Here is a 17,996-nt window from a genome sequence, read left to right as displayed (position 1 = left end):
GTTTTCTTGACTTGCACAGGTGGATCTCCTCTTACTAGGAACCTAATTCAACTAGTATTGTTTACATCTTCTCTATGGCCAAGGGGTTTTTATTACTAAGTTTGAAAATACTGAAGAAGGAAAGTTGATCTTGTGCGATCATTGTTTTACTTGGGAAGAATGTTTTGTATTAATGGTAAAGCCATGGCATCCAAATTTTTCCCCATCTTCTAAAATTTTTAACAAGGTTCCGATTTAGGTGAGGCTCCCCTGTCTTTCTCTCCATCTTTGGGTTGATTCCCTATTGGGAGTTGTGGGAATGGCTCTTGGAGATTTCTTGATGGTGGATGAGGAGTCATATGATATTATGCATTCTAATTATATCTAAATATTGGTAGAGATGGGTATCTCAAAAGGTTTTCCAAAAAAAAATTAAGCTAGAGCATTCCAAGGGCTTTTTGGTTCAAACATTAGATTGTGAGGGGCTTCCTTTTAGATGGAGGAGATGCTTTAAAATAGATCATGTGGCAACCCAATGTAGGTTAGAGAGGGATAAGGAAAAAAATCTTACAACTTGGTGGAAGGGTGCTTCTTCTTAACATCATATTGCTTTAAGAAGATTGTTGTGTAGGATTCTCTTATGTTGTTGTTGGTGTATCTTGTGCTAGTAATATTTATATTTGGTCTACTAGTATTGTTTATTCTGGAGGAAGTACACTTGGTAATACTTCTATTAGAAATGTTTATGTTAGTCTTTTGGTAAAGCTTCTATTACATTTGTGGGTAATGCTCTAGCTAGTTCTGAGCTAGTTGTTGTTAATGTCATTTTGGACATTGTTGGCTAGGGATAGTGTTTTATGTTGGTTTCTCTAGTTTAGTTGGTGATGTTGGGCCTAACATTTCTCCTTTGCTAGAGAAGGCTGACCTTGGTTGTATTATCGATGTTGGCCCTGAGTTGGTTGGTCATGAGCTACATGCAACATCTTTCATGGATGTTACGTCATCGGCCTAGATTATTTTTGTTGGTAGGATGTTGTTGCTGAAATTAAGGAAGGATGGATGGATCACTATGAAAGGTAAAAAAACAAAGCATTTGTCATATGCATTTGATATGTCCCTTAGGTCCCATAAGAAGGGGACTTAAGGTAAATCCTAGTGGGTTTTTGTGGTTTTGAGTTGTTGGCTTTTGATTGTTTTATCTATGTCAGTGTTCAATCACTTCCTTGTTTGGTTAGTTATTGGCTTTGAATGGTATGCATCAATTGGGAAATCTTAATGCCTTACCTTCTAATTTAATCTTTGTATAGGGTTCCAGGTCATCTTACACCCTGTTTATGCATTAATCAAAAAAAAGGATCACAATTTTGATGCTTTATCTTTTGAACCTTGTTGTAGTGATGGGTATAATACATAACTGATGTATATATTTTTGTGTGGTGTGGGTGAAGTGGTGTACCACAAGTTAAGACCTCTAGAAGAAAAATAAATCATGTTGTGTGAGTATACCCCCATGGTTGGGAACTCATGAAATCAAGTGGTATCCTACCATCACCACTTACAATTTGATGATTTTCATTTTGAATATGATTTTAATAGTGAATAAACTTGTTTGTGGATTAGTCATGATCCTGGAGAGTTGTCATAACTTCTAATTTTGTATAGTTTGTACCCAAAATTTGAATAGAGATTGCACATTTTTTATTTTTCTAAGTACAAAAATGAATTTACATTATTTAAAATAATATTCGGTGGGTTATTGCTACTACACATAATAAAAAACAAGTTGACAAGAAACATATGTTCTTATTGTTCAAGGTTTTTTGGGTATAATTTTTTGATCTTTTCCTTTTTTATTCTAATTAGGTACGTGTTTGTTGGTTTCTATTTTACTAAAGTAATTTTATTCTATATTGGCTTTGATCCTTTTTTTATATATATCTTGAGTTAGGGTGTCTATGTGTTTTGTTGAGGTTCTTCCCATCAACATAATCTACCCCAACTGGTCTTCAACAAGAGGTAAAGGTATTTCTTAGTCAAAATACCCAAAGGAATTTGTCTTGCAAGAAACTAAATAAATGAATCATGAGTGGAGATGTTTATCATTGACTATCATGTTGGAATTCGCAAAAGATCATTCTAATCACATTACACAAATAAGCATAATGTAAGGATTGTTGGTTGCTTTGGTGATTGGAATTGGGTGTAGCTCTTTGGCCTGAGTGATTTTGGTTCTCAGAACCCTTCTCCATCTGCTTCTTGACTTGTGAATTTCAAAATTCCAAAGGAGGAATGCAAAATCATAAATCCAACTAGAAATATTACAGCTCAAACACCTTGGTAGCATAGTCTAAATCTTGCCTTGATTTCAAAAAAAGAAGATTTAAAAAATGAGAAAGAAGATACTAAGGTAGCATAGCCTAATTGTTGTCTTAACCAATCAAAGATGTAGAAATGGACTTTGATGAGAATATAGCATGTTCTTGTTGATTTTGTTTATCTTGCTTTAATGCTAATTATTAGCCTTTATATATTGGGTTGTTTCTATTGGAAAATTCTTACACAATGGATACTATGATTAAATGTTTAAGATTTTAAAAATGAGGAGAGTTCACATTATATGAATTTAATAGCTTTTGTGAGAGGTATAAAATTAGAAGACAATTATTTGCTCGCAGAACTCCATAGCAAAACAAAAAAGAGTAGTTGAAAGAAACAATAGAATTGTTGTTGAGATGGCTAGTACAATGTTAAAGGATGTTAATTTGTCAAATGTCTATTCCAGAGAGTAGTACATATTTTTGTTTAACGTCTTATTACAATGAAAATCATAGTGATTTATACCAGGACTTGCTATGAGCTAGATTTTAATAAAGCACCTTATATCAAATACTTTAGAATCTTTAGAAGCAAACGTAACATCAAAAGAAATGAGGGAAATCTCAAAAAAATTGATGCAAGATCATATAAAGGTATCTTCTTGGGATTACTCTACTACAAGCAAGGCATATGAGTGCTACAATTTGAGGTTGAAGAAAGTGCAAATGGTAATGTTGATGAGGTATGGGATCAAACTATTTAGAACCTAAGATTGAATTAGAATAAGTTCTTGTTACACATATTGAAGAAAGCAAAGCTCCAAAAAATAATGATAAAGAATTAAAACAAACTCCAAGGACAGTTACTAGGTATATTCCCAAAGATAATTTAGTGGGTCAAATCATTTGAGACAAGGATAAAGGTATTTAGACAATAAGAAGACTTGATAAAATGGGTGAGCAATCAAATTATTGTTTTCTTTCTAAATTAGAGCTAAAAATTTGTCAAAAGCTGGCAAAGATGAATGTTGGGTAAAATACATGGAAGAAGAGTTCTATCAAATATAGAATAATCAAACACGGGAACTACTACCTAGAGTAGTGGAAAAAATGTAATTGGAACAAAGTAGGTATTCCAGAAAAAGATAAAGGAAGATGGACAAATTACCATAAACAAAGCAAGATTGGTATGTGAAGGTTATATTCAAGTTGAAGGAATTGATTTTGAAGAAACTTTAGCTTAGATGGTTACAATGGAGGTTATTAGAATATTTTTGGCTCTTGCTACATAAAGGAATCTCAAGGTCTATTAGATGGATGCTAAGTGTGCATTTTTTAACAAATAACTTGAAGAAGTCTACATGGGACAACCATATTGGTTTATACTCTCAAAATATCCTAATATGGTCTACATGTTAAATTTATGAACCGGAATAATAAGCTTGTGTCAAAAGAAATACAAAAACTTAAACAATAGATAACATAAGAAGTTATCATGGGAAAAATCCTCTTGCTTGAGGGAAACAACCCACCCCACAGAAGATAGTTCCTTTATTCGAAGTATTTTGAAACAATTACAAGACCGCTACATATGGATGAATCCTTTTAGAATTGATCATCCAAAAATCATGATAAGATTTTATCAAAAATTCACAATATCTGATAATGAACAAAACAACTTATCAAGTGCATCACAAAAATTACTATACAATCAATGAACATATCATACCCATCTTAGAGAAAACTTGTTGCTTCATATATAGAAGAAATCATTGTACTAAAAAAGTATATCCAACTAGGTACAAGCAAGTTGATATATTAGAATATAGAATGATAATCGATACCAAGAGAAGACTAAATGTTTTCTTAAAGAAGCACATAAGTAATAAACTCTTAGCAATCCAAAAACTGTCACATATTAGTCCCATGAAGAGAACAACCCCAAACGTCAACCAACAGATGTTATAAAATAATGAGAATGAAAATATGAATCATCATATTCATTAAAAGATTTTTATTAAATAATAATTGTCATATTTGGTAAGGGAATAAATTCAATGGTGAATAATGTTGGCAAAGCAAGGAAACTTGCATTAAGACAAAATGAAAATATTCATGCACGATGCCTAGTTGGATGCCAAGAAGATGTATGGTGCCAAATTGCCAATAACATAATAATAGAGTGGTAAAATACTTAACCATAATACTAATAGTGCCAAGTCATAGAATGAGTTTCTAGCAATAGAAGAAAAATAGGATCAAACATGGCACCAATTTAACAAATGTGAATAAAAGGAATAGAATGAAGTGCCCCAAACAAGAGCTAGTGAAAGTTACGAAAAGAAAGATCTCTATCGTTGTTGTAAAATTCAACATTCCTTCTTAACAAGAGAGAGATCTTTAGTGTGTTATCGCATTAAAAATACACATAGCTATAAAACAAATGTCAATAAGAATCTAATCATAAAATATAAATCATCTCAACATAACAATACTCACCATAGCTACTCCTAGAGGGTAAAACAAGAACAAAAAAAAATAGAGTCATGGAGTCGCACACATGACTTCCACCATGGCTACTTCCAAAGAGTGGATCCACCATAGCTACTCCCAAAGGGTGGAAAAAGGGATTTCACCTCAAACTTCTCCCTCGCAGAGAAGAACTCGCTAACAAGGGATTGCACCTTGAACTTCTCCCTCACAAAGAAGAACTCGTTAAAGCACATAAAGGATCATCTAAATATTGAGACTCCCTCTCAATAGGAGCACCAATCTCATAGCTTTGATTATCAAAATACCGAGAATTGGCTCCAACATTTGTCCAACAATGAGCTTTTATAGTACACTACTACACAAACTTGTTGATCCTTTGCAAAGGGCTTGGCATTTTGTCACTCAAGCTCCCTCTTAACCCTCATTTTTGCAACTGAATAGTCTTCCTTTGAATGTCATTTCTTCCTCTTTGAAGAAACTAGTTGCAATGACAATCTGAATAGATTCTTGACAATCTGAATAGATTCTCTCTTAAATTTCCACCAATATGCAATTAGGAAGAATTTCTCAATATTTAATAATCCATCGAACTACACATATTTGACACCCATTAGTCATCACAAATCTTCTAGAATCCAATTTTCCTATTCTGGATTGGATCATTTCCTTGGACCCACTCTAATACCATGTTAAATTTATGAACTAGAATAATAGGCTTGCATCAAAAGAAATACAACTTAAATAATAGATAACACAAGAAGTTATCGTGGGAAAAACCCTCCTACTCGAGGGAAACAACCCAGACCACAAAAGATAGTTCCTTTATTCGAAATCTTTTGAAACAACTACGAGATTGTTGAATATAGATAAATTCTTTTACAATTGATCATCCAAAAATTATGATAAGATCTTATTAGAAATTCACAATATCTGATAAGGAAAAAAACAGTGTATCACCAAAATTACTAAACGATCATATGAACATATCGTACCCTTCACAAAGCAAACTCGTTGCTTCATAAATAGAAGTAAACGCTACACCAAAAAAGTATATCCAACTACAAGCAAGCTGATATATCAAAATACAAAATGATAATCGATAGCAAAAGAAGATTGAGCCTTTTCTTGAAGAAAATTGGAAGTAATAGTCTCTTAGCTATCCAAAAACCGCCACATACCAATCACATGAATAGAACAGGTTCGAACGTCATCCAAATGGCATTACAAAACAATGAGAGAGCAATAAAAGAATCATCGTCCTTATTAAATGATTTTTGTTGCCAAGAATTTTGCATTAAGACAAAACGAAAACAGTCACCCACTATGTCCAGTTGGATGTCAGGTCAGATAGAAGAAGAAGCAAGGTGCCATTAACATAATAATAAAGCGGGAAAATATGCAATCATAATACATAGGGGTCAAGTCATAGGAGGTCATCCTTAAACATCACATATTAAGGAGAAAATTAAGCTTAGAAAAATAAGTCAATTTTGAGTATTTAACATTTTTAGCCTTGGAATGAAGCTTAGTGTGATGTTTAAGTTGTTCGACCATAGGATGAGTTACCAGTGACTGTAGAAGAATAGGATAAAGAATAGCACCAATAAAAAAAATGAACAAAAGAAATAGAATGAATGCTACGAACAGGAACCAAAAAATGTTACAGGGACAGATCTTTATCGCTGCTATAATCACTCAAGCAAGCATTATATAGACTTAAAGCAAGCCCCTAGGGATTGGTATGCCACATTAAACAAGTATTTGTTGCAATAAAAGTTCAACATAGTTATGCAGAAAGAAGATTGAATATTTGTTTCTTACACTAAATATATATAAAAATTGTTGATGAAATTTGGATTAGACGAGACCAAACCAATGGCAAGCCCAGTGGCTACTAGATGTTGGTTAAACAAGTATGCTGAGTCTTTGGACATTGATCAGAAGTCGTTCAAATCTATGATTGGTAAATTGCTAAATTTAAATGTTGTAAGACCATATATTAAGCATGCAGTCTTCTTAGCTGCTAGATATCGAGGGAATCCAAGACAATGTCACAAAATGGATAGTAAAAAAGCATATTTATATACTTAAAAGGTAGTCCAAGTTTTGGCCCATGGAAAAGAAGAGTTAGTGCTTTCTTGCTAAAATCTTTTACTAATGTAGATTGGGCAGAATTTACAGATGATAGAAGTACTAGTGGTGGAGCATTCCTTTTAGGAAAGAAGTTGGTCAATTGAATAAGAAACAAACAAAATTTAGCCTAACTATCCACTCTGAAAGTAGAATATGTTGAAGTTCTATCTTGATGCATTCAGATAATTTGCATTAAAACAAACATTTAAGGAGGTCGGAATAGTCTTTGTATTGAAATTATGGGTAGCTTCGAGAAAGATCTCTCTGATTGTACCTGCTACATCTCCTTATTGGTTTCCAGTAAATTAGCTTCAAAAAAATTTGGTTGTGCTTTGCTCAGGTGTAGTCATTTCTCAGTAGTATTTCTTCTCCATGTCAACATACTTTTTTAGAAACTCCTTCATATTTCAAATAAAAGGACCGCTCTCATATTTGTCGTTTCACATGGATGGTCAGTGGTACTCAAAGACTCCTCAAGGGGGCCATTTTACTTATGCAGATTTACAACAAAAAGAGACAGGCTGAAGAAATCACATCAGACTGACTAGGAGTTCAATGTGGATCCCTTAGGCTTATGGCCTCGTGGACGTCATTAAAAATCTTTTATTCATTCATTCATAATTCGTCATCTTCCTCATCATCAATGTGGCATCCACATGGACATAATGGTAGACAGTCAGGCAACGTTACCTCTCCATTCTTTGGCATTCGAAAGTTTATAGCGCTAAGAGAGTATGTTGGGATGTGAACGTTTAAAGGTCTTCATTCCCTCTCTATTGTCGGGTCTTTGTGAGGAATTTTGTCTGTATTAAAAAGGAAGTTTATGTCATTCTGGTGTGTGTCTATCTCTTGTAAGGAATCATAGCAGATTGCCTTCATATATATTAGCGCTTGAAGATCTTTGTGTAGAAGATCGGTTCTATTTCTTCCATTCGGTGTTGCTATTAAACAATCATTTGTTTCTGCAATTGCGATAGCAGTCCGTATAAGAGCATTAAAGACTTTTCTCGTCTGATTATAAATAAAGGGATCATTTTTTGCGGGCTGGGTTGTTTCCCTTGAGAGGAGGGTTTTTCCCAGGATTAAAAGTTCTTTGTATGCTTTTGTATTTGTCTTTCTTTATCTGGTTCAAAATTAACACTTTGATAAGTGATTCCAATTATATAGAATAACACTTAATATCTCCAAGAATCTAGTGATGCATTTAAGGACAAAATATCTCTATCTAGAACCATTTCTTCAAGAAGAAAGTTGTTAAGAAAGAAGTGAAATTGAAATGTGTCTACCAAGGAACAAAATGCAGATATTTTCATTAAAGCTCTAGGACAAAAATTTGGGGTTATTGCTCCTCACTTTTCAAAATAGATGCATAAGAGAAGAGATGATGTCAGTTTGTTAATAATGAAGAGTTGCTGAGGACACTAAGGCTAAGACATCGATTGATGGAGAAGATTTGAAGACTAGCTACCAAGGTTGCTAAGATTGCGGCATTGATTGATGGAGAAGATTTGAAGACTAATTACTAAGGTTGCTAAAGCTGTGGCATTGATTGATGGTGAAGATTTGAAGATTAATTACTATGGTTGCTAAAGTTCTAACATTGATTGATGGAGAAGATTTAAAGATTTATTTAATAGCTTAGGAAGACATAAATATTTGGAGGAAAGAAGTATGACAAGCAAGAACTTGGAAGGAAGAGTATTTGGAGACGTTATGGGAAAATGCTTTGCATTCCTCTGCATAAGATGATGGTGACTTGCATCACTGGGCTTGATGGTTGATTACAATAAATATTGCACTATCATGTCTTAAGGTTTCCAACTGATTATTTGACAAAAATATGATGCACTATTTAGCTAACAGTAAGGTTGGTTGTCAAGACGGATTGGATAAACTAAGGTAATGGTTTGAATTGCTCGATAATGAGATTGCAAGGTGTTTGGTTTGGTGGGCATGGTTAGATGGTCGGCACAATGTTTTGATTTAAATATTCTGTGATGTTTGGCTCTGCATGTGGCGATTTGTTGTCATGGGGAAAATTTTGATCTTTGGGTTAGCTTATGGTCGGCTCAGCTATTTGTTGTGACTTGATTTGAGTATTACTGATGTAGATATAGGTTTAGGTAAGAGTTAAGAGAGTTAAGATGATCATACAATGGTGTGTCATGCTTCAGATTATGCTATATGCTTCCAAACGTGTGATTGGGCTAATCAATAACCTATTTTTAATGTCTTTTTTATAGGTTACTTTTGGGTCTGACTTCAGAGGAAATTGTGATGTATGCCTGATGAATTATATTATTTGAAGATCTTTTACAATAGGTTTGGGTCCCCTTTATCTCCTAGGGTGGACCACATTAAGTAGTTTTTTCTCAAGTGACCAACTTTCTGCTACTAATGCTTATATTTTTAGAAAAACCTTGTTGATATTTCTAATAAACAAATCTCTATTTATTTAAGTAGAAAAGAATGAGATGAGTACGATGTATGTGAGGTCATTATAAAGACTGGGGGGAATGCAATGGACAGCCTTCTATTTATTTATGTAGAAACAGATGAGATGAGTATGATGTATGTGAGGTCATAACAAAGACTGGGAATCAAGTGGGAAGGCAAGATTGTGTGAATAAGGTAGGACTACGGTCCATATTTCTAAATCTGACAAAAAGGCCACTACAAAAGATCAAGAGATTCTATTTTCATTCATTGTGATTGTTAGGCAGCAGTAAGTTCCCTTTTGATGATTTGCAAAGATCTACATTTATGGTTTCCTTGACGATTACTGAGATCCTTGGCAATGTGCATAAACTGGTTGGTATAGTGAATTCCTTAGCTTCTGGCCGAACACATTGCAATCAAATATTTGAATGTAGTAAGTACATTTTTCACCGTGATTTTTCCCATCTAGATTTTTCCACATTAATTTGATGTTCATGTGTATGAGTCATCATAGCTTTGCTTTGATGCTCATGTTCATTCATGAGCTGGAACATCTACACTTTGGGCACAAGTGAGAAGATGTGCTAGAAATGGACTAGTCTTTTCTTCTTTTCATTTCAACTTTGATTTCATTTGTATTTTTGACGAAGGGTTTGGAAATTTTGTTTATCTTCACTTAGCAACTTGACCTTTTGGTTTCCATCTCTATTTCCAACCTTGATTTGGATTTTACAAATTTCACATTCAATACCTTGATCCTCAACCCTGAAAAGATTCAAACAACATTTTGCAACCTTGATGACATTTTATCCATTTGTGTCCAATATGAAATCCTTGTTTTCTACAATCTCACACATCAACAGAAATACTTACAATGTACATTGGAGCCTTGTATGTTTTATTCACAGCACCAAACTAAGCAAAGCAATATGATAGTTTGCTTTGGTATCACATAAAATCGTAACATGTCTAGAATCTCAGATTATGCAGAAATAATCTACAATGTACAATGAAGATTTATATGCACTTATTTACATCACCAAAAATAAGCAGAAGCAATATGGTAGTTTACTTTGGCATCACAGAAAATCATAACATGTTGAAAGAAGAATGTGGTGGACTCCACGCTTTAATGATAATAATGCTGAACCCAGTAGAATGGAGAAAAAATGCACCAGTTATCTGTACATCAACCCTCAGAAAATATGATACTGGTTGCAACTCCAGGAGGGCATATTTAAGAAGGCTAGTCATCTTTCATTTTATTCAGCAAGTGCTCTGCCAACCTTCGAATGCTACTCTTTAATGCAAAACCAGCAATAACACCAAGAGAAAAGCTTGCCAATGCAATCTTTGAACAAGTCCAAATGGAAACCATATACCTGGCAAAAGCATATAATACAAGAATGGTCATAATGATGTTGATCTCTGGATAGTATGCCTGCCCAATAAGATCCTTTTATGCCAAGATACCACTTCTTATCTCACTTGATTAATTTTAAAATAATAACGAATGCACTGCTGACATCAACCAGATATTTAAAACTTTCCATATACATCCTTTAACACATGCACAATGAGGGTACTATGAGATTACATTTATGACTAACAAGCCTATAAACCTGTAAGGTGATGTTCTGAATTGAATCATGCTCTCATTGATTATCTGTGTTCACTTATCTTTCAGATTCTTAGCTCAAGCTTTTCAAGAAAAAATTAGTGTATAGTTGATTCAGCAATTGCGAGCTGGGAACAGTATCTATTAATTGTTGGATAGCCCAAAATGGTCAAGGGCCTACTGGTTCCTCAGAACTATCAAAAGCATCAGAGTTTTGCATTGCCTTGAGAAAGAATTTTACATTTCTGTTTTTCAACTTGTCTAATGATACAAACGAAAATTGATCAATTTCACTTGCATTTCTGAATGCAAGCGCACTCACAGATGAAAACTTGTACCTTTTAATATTTTCATGTACGATACACCCCGAGCATTTTTGCAGCCAATTCAAGGCCGGGGGCATCCCAGGGATGGCAAGAGGCCATCAAATGGCCACCACTCTGGGAATAGTCCCCTGCATCTGAGGATGACCTGAACCCTGCAGTCCTTTTGATGACCAAGGCACCCCACACATACCCAAACAAAAAAAAAAATCGCAGTTGAGTTTTGTGAATTTTCTTTTCATAAACATTCGAGTTCTGTTAGTATCATAGTTTGTCTATTACTAGAAAACACAAAACAACACACATACAGTAAAATCATTCTTCAAATTCAAAGGGTAACTCCCTAATATCTACACCTAAAACTCTAAACATAATTTACAATTATGCACATAGTATAGTAATTCAATGTTGTTTATTCACCATGTTTTTGCCGTGAATACAATTGTCATGCTAATAATTATCAAGCCCTATTACAAGATTTTCATAATTAGTAATTCAATGTTGTTTATTCACCATGTTTTTGCCGTGAATACAATTGTCATGCTAATAATTATCAAGCCCTATTACAAGATTTTCATAATTAGAAAGGGCAAGCCAACTAGCATGAGTGATAAACTCCTCCAAACAGCTAAAGAAAACACCAATATTTGGCTGTAAACAGATATTCGAAGGAAAAGCACAGGCAAATGTTGAATGTAGGGTAAATTGACCAACAAATCTACGTCAACGAGAAAATTTTTAGTTAGCAGCATACAATTCAGTAAAGGAAATAATTGTCATACATTCAAATTCAATTTAAATATAAAAATATTGGTAATACAATATTTGACTCAAAACAATTTACCTTCCGCTTTCTTCAAGAAATTGCAAACAAGCAATCACAATAACAACTTTGACTGCCAATATTTATTAACTTTCATGATAATACAATAACTTAAGTGACAATTTGCACAAAATGGTCCCAAAATTGACTATCATTACAAACTAAGATACTGATTCGTCCCCAGATCAGGTGGATTCGGAGGCTGATACGTTAGGATTCTGCATGCATCCAAATTCCCTGTGGATTCTGGCCAGAAGCCAGCCACAAACCTCCAGATGCGTCTGGAAGCCAGTATGCATCTGAAAGCCAGATACTAGCTTCCAGATGCATCCGAAGGCCTGTGGCTGGCTTCTGGCCAGTATCCACAGGGAATCCGGACGCATCCAAAGGAATCCACGGGCCCAATGCCTAGAAAACAAATTAAAAATGCCCATTTTAAGTTATTTTTATTTGCATGTGCTTTAATGATCTTTCAGCAGTTGGAGATAATGAGAATGTGGATTTTCTTGCAAATTCTTATGATTCAGACTCTGATGCATATTAGTTGATTGAGTCTTCAATCATGAACTAAGTTTTTATTTTGTTGGAATCTTGAACATGACCTATTGGAACTTATTGCCTAAGACTAAACTCTAAGTTGAACAAGCACATATTGATATATCATATGAATTTTGATATATCTTCAATTTTGATAAAGGGTGAAGAATCAGTCATACTATCAAATGATTTGTTTTTGTATATTTCTTTGCGCACACACACATGCACGTGTGCGCTTCCTCCCACATCCGCATTCCTTTTTTTTTCCCCCGCATTCTAATTTTGATAAAGGGTGAAGAATCAGTCATACTATCAAATGATTTGTTTTTGTATATTTCTTTGCGCACACACACATGCACGTGTGCGCTTCCTCCCACATCCGCATTCCTTTTTTTTTCCCCCGCATTCTGTATCCGCTTCCGGAATCTACTCTCGAATCAACATCCAAATCGGTAACTTAAATTACAAATTATGTGCTCAAGGCAGACACTTCTAAACTCATAAGAGAGTTTTAAAGAGAAATTATTACTAAAGTTCCCCCAAAAAAGTGCTAAATTAAAGCAACTCTATCCCTGTCTATAGAAAAGTGGAAACATAACCTTTAAAGTAAACTAATTCTGAAACAAACAAGAGCTCTTGTTGAGCTGGAGTCCCTGCCTTTAGAGTACTAGAAAGTAGATTATTATTTAAAAAATCATAGTTAATCTAAAATTTTGTAAATAATTGAAAATAGCTCTAAAAAAGAAGAATTTATAAAATTAATTCAAGTAAAATAGAAGACACAACACAATTTTATATAACATGAGTAATGAGTGATTTATTTTATAACATGAATAATGAGTATTTTATTTTCATAATTCCATTACAAATATATGTTGCTTCATTCTGAGTAGGAACAAATCATTTAACCAACTTTAATTTCAAAGATAAAAATTGTAATTTCCTCATTTTAAGTGTATTGTAATATATTTTTAAATTTGTAACCAATGATTATGCTGAATCTTATAACTTTTCATAAAAAAATAATATTTCTCAAAGTAATTTAGATTTTCAATTGAATAAAGATATAAATCCTTAAACATTTATATTTATTATTATATAAATAAATTAAATAATTTCTTTAATGATGTATTGCTTAGTAAGATAAACTTACACAGGATTTCTTAACTTATTTTTAATTTTTACATAGAATTATGCCTTTCACACTTTAAATATCGCAAAAAAATAATAGAAATGTGATCAATAAATAAACAACTCTTTGCCGGCGAAACCTCACTACAACCTAATCAATAAAAAAATAATTTGAGCACCTTTAACATGACTTCAGCTTTTTTCGATTCTGAAAAAATCGACTTTTGCCCGGAAATTGGGCTACGGCCAATGACAATTCAAAAATTTGAATACAATAAATGAATTAAAAAATATTTGGCTTAAGACCTTAGCTGGAAACTATAGTTCAAGTATGAAAATAATTAATACCGTCGAGCAGGAGGGTCTATCGGGAACATTAGTTCCCTACCTTATTTATAAGGCAAGGACTAATAAATATTAAAATCCTAGTATAGACTCATATCTATCTCCTAAAATTGATCACTTTTGTCACTTAGTTGTGATACACAGGGATGCATCCACACCCTTTAAACCCACATCCCTGTTGCCTAAGGAAATTCAAGGACAAAATAGCATTAAGGGACATCCACTGGCCATACTCCCAACAGAGAAAATGTGAAATCATGTCCCTATAGTAAAGGACCCCAAGAAATGTAGAAAGAATGCTTGGGATCCTCAAGGCGGCTGAGGACATTGTAATAACCCCAACCAGTTATAACTTCAACAAACACCAAATTCTTTTATAATTCAGTTGTTTGACATTTCGTCAAACACATTGCAAGCAAGCTCTGATACCACTGTAATAACCCCAACCGGTTATAACTTTGTCAAACACCAAATTCTTCTCCAGTTCAGTTGTCTAACATTTTGTCAAGCAAGCTCTGATACCAATGTAATAACCCCAACCGGTTATAACTTTGTCAAACACCAAATTCTTCTCTAATTAGTTGTTTGACATTTTGTCAAACACTTTGCAAGCAAGCTCTGATACCAATGTAATATCCCTTGTCAATTTGAACTTCAACTTGTTCATTTGTAGGTCAAGGAATATTGTCAAACACTTTCAATACAATCTCTATGCTTGTTGTTTCTGAGTTTTGATTATGCTTGCTTGAAATGATATCAAAGGGAATCTAAAAGCCTGTAATTGATTACAACTATGTCTAAGGAAAGAACTAAATGCATATGCAATTCTCTTTTGGCTTTTCAAATGCATATATACGAATTCTAAATTAAATATGTGCACTCACAGCCAATTGGTATTTTGTCAAACACTTGGCATGCTTACTATTATGTCAATCATGAAAGATATAAATATGCACATTACATCAAATATATAGACCTGAAACTTATCACTCCTTTTGTAAGATATTTTCTAATTCAATGCTTAACATAATATCCCAAGGCTCTTCGCTTTGCAACCTCAAAAAAATCTGAGTACAAATGACATAATAAATCTGATATAAAATGTGCATCTACAGCTACTTATCACAGCCACCTTTACAATGCCAAATGACCAATTTAAATGATGCAAATTGATTGTAGAATCTGATATACAAATCGCCCAATGAAGGAGATGAAATTGCAATCATAATCAAGCCAAATATTGTAGCTCGGGTACTATTCACGACACTGTTCACAACCTTGCCAAATGAAATGTGATGGCATGGACATAAGAAAACTTGGTCATTGAGTCATCTGCCTGCTTATGCTTGTGCAAATTCGTTAACCCTACTACTATTTTTTATCACTTGTGGTAGAAGTGGCCTCTCTCTTCCCTACTCTCCTCGACTAATACAGCGGAATAGTCAGTCATTAGTAGATTGTTGTGTTTTGGATGAACATGTTTCTTGCTCTTTGTAGTAGTATAATATTTTTCCTTTTTCCCCCAACCAACTTCACTGTTTCAACTACTTGTTCCAATTTTATATCTTTACAAATTCTAACTCCATGGCTACTCTCACCCAATAAATGGTGTGTAACCCTACTATAACTCCCATGATGAGTAGTGTTGCAAATATGACATAATTAATGTCTGCTTCCCCTTTAATGCTTAAATTGATGGCAAGTTGAAGCTAGTTTTTTAGGGATTGATATGGGCTTTTGCAAATTTTTGAATACAGGACGAAGGGCTTGCAAATGGTTATGTGGAGTTCCAATAGAACCCAAGTGAGAATTTGTAGAATGAGAAGAAAGATCTTATTCTATTTGCCTCAACTTTGTCATTGCCTTCATGTTATCATGGCTATGAGTGCTCATTTTTTGTGACAACAAACTAAAATCAACTAATTACAAACCCTTTCTAACAATTTAAGAAAATAGAAAAAAACAAAAAATTCAAAATGACATATATATATATATATATATATATATATATATATAATGCTTAACTGTATGTTCACATGATAGAATGTAACATATGCCTAAATGTCTTAACCCCATCTTGTAAGAGGGACCTGGGGTGTAAGAGGAGGGTTATAAGAGGATTATGTAAGTAGGCTGCCCTAGAGTTGACCATATAACTAGCTCCTAGGGACAACAGGGCACTTACATAGAAGAACCAAGAAACCCTCTTGTTTTAGGAGAAGGCATTGATAGTGAAACTAGGTTGCTAGGTACAAGCAACCAAGTAAACCAAGAGGGCTTTGGTAAATGTTACATCCCAAATTTTGACCTAATTTGAAATATAGCTGTTGAGGTTCACATGAAGAGTTGGTAGTTTAATTTGTTATAATCTGGCGAAATGGTAAGATAGTTAGTCGTTATGATTTCAAGTGAAGATAACATGCTAGTTGGTCGTTAATCACGAATTTATGAAAATTGAGAAGATGGTTAACCGTTATGATTAATTATGATTAAATAATTTATTATAATAATATAATTTAACTGCAGGGAATTTCCTTGCAGGAAACATGTCGAAGAGGAGGAAAGCATTGTCAGAAAAGAATTAGGCACGAGCATCACCATCACTGGGCAGATGAGTAGAGGACCTAGCAACTTGAAACAGGATACATCTGTGGGACCCGCATGAGTTATTTAAATAAATATTAAAATAACTAAGTTAAAATATAAAACATATCTCAAAGGATTTTAATTTATCTTTCACCATATTATTCTAATTTATATACGTGCATATAATATAAAAATGATTTGGCACCATTATAATTTAATAATTTAATAGAGTGATGTTTATATGTACATATAAGATTATAATAATATTCAAATTATAATAACATTTGAATTATTATGATTTTCGAATTATAATCTTCCAACTCTCTTTCCATGCTTTTTATTTTAATATTCTTGCTTTTAACCAATTATCACTTGGCATGATAAATCAATTTAATATTTGGCAATTTGAGTTGTCTTTTAATCTTTCCAACTTCTCTTCCAACTCTAATCTTTTCTTTTTGATATTCTTTTCTTTTAACCGATTGTCACCTGGAAATTTGAATGGTTTATAATCTTGTAAACCGGCAGAAGCCAAGAAGTCACATCTTCTCTTATTTATTTCAAGTCGTGAGTGGAAGGGGATATCTTTTGAAGCACCCAACTATTTTTTTTAGAATCAGTATCGTGTCTTGGCCATGCTTATCAATTTCTCTTCGCTCTCTCTTTGCATCGAGACACTTTTGTTTTACCGGATGTCTTATCATTCATGTGACTTGCCGTAGTTAGCAGACTATCTATTGTTTTGTTTATCTTGCTTCTGGAAAGGAGTCAAAGGTTGGTGCTGAGTCTTCATTGATACTTTGTATAGTGAATATCTGCACTAATGTTGATCAGTATTTTTTTTTTTTACGGTAGTCAATTTATATGTTGCTCAATGCATGAGAAAAGATAGAGGAGATAAATGAGTCGAGAGTTATTGGATTGTTTTCTGTGGTGCTTCAGAATTATTGTCAGTGGTTTAATTATATATGTGCATCATATAGATTTTTGTGTGAGGTACATATATTTGATTATTCAGTATAGTAGGAGATAATTTACACAGCAAGTCAAATTATCATATTGCTATTAGGATTTCACTATGATATTTTGGAGTCAAACTCATTGACCCATGTTTCATGAGTAGTGATTCAACATGAATCCATCTCTCATGAGAATAAATGGAACACTTAGCACTCATTGGATCTAGGTGATGTTCACAAGGGTGAAGCACCGGGACTTTCCAGGAGGTCACCCATCCCAGTACTACTCTAGCCTGAGCACGCTTAACTACATCC

General features: G+C 33.7%; 1 protein-coding gene across 2 annotated transcripts in view; it reads right to left on the bottom strand.

The window, feature by feature from the left end:
• Positions 1-10,144: 10,144 nt before the first annotated feature.
• The window catches only part of LOC149548337 (uncharacterized), a 41,121-nt gene continuing 33,269 nt past the window's right edge, over positions 10,145-17,996 (bottom strand). Inside the window, exon 2 of one of the 2 annotated variants that reach the window (XM_089792414.1) lies at positions 10,145-10,741. In XM_089792414.1, the coding sequence (XP_089648540.1) occupies positions 10,606-10,741 (136 nt within the window). In that variant the 3' untranslated portion in view covers positions 10,145-10,605. Of the gene's footprint in view, positions 10,742-11,690; positions 12,019-17,996 lie in introns of those variants that run through there. The other variant, XM_089792413.1, reaches the window with a different exon arrangement.

The sequence above is a fragment of the Cupressus sempervirens genome, chromosome 7 (genome assembly GCF_028749045.1).
Source record: "Cupressus sempervirens isolate cs-2001-9-10 chromosome 7, ASM2874904v1, whole genome shotgun sequence".
Classification (NCBI taxonomy): Eukaryota; Viridiplantae; Streptophyta; class Pinopsida; order Cupressales; family Cupressaceae; genus Cupressus; species Cupressus sempervirens.
Note: the sequence above shows the minus strand (reverse complement) of the source record. Positions and strands in the feature narration are given on the sequence as shown.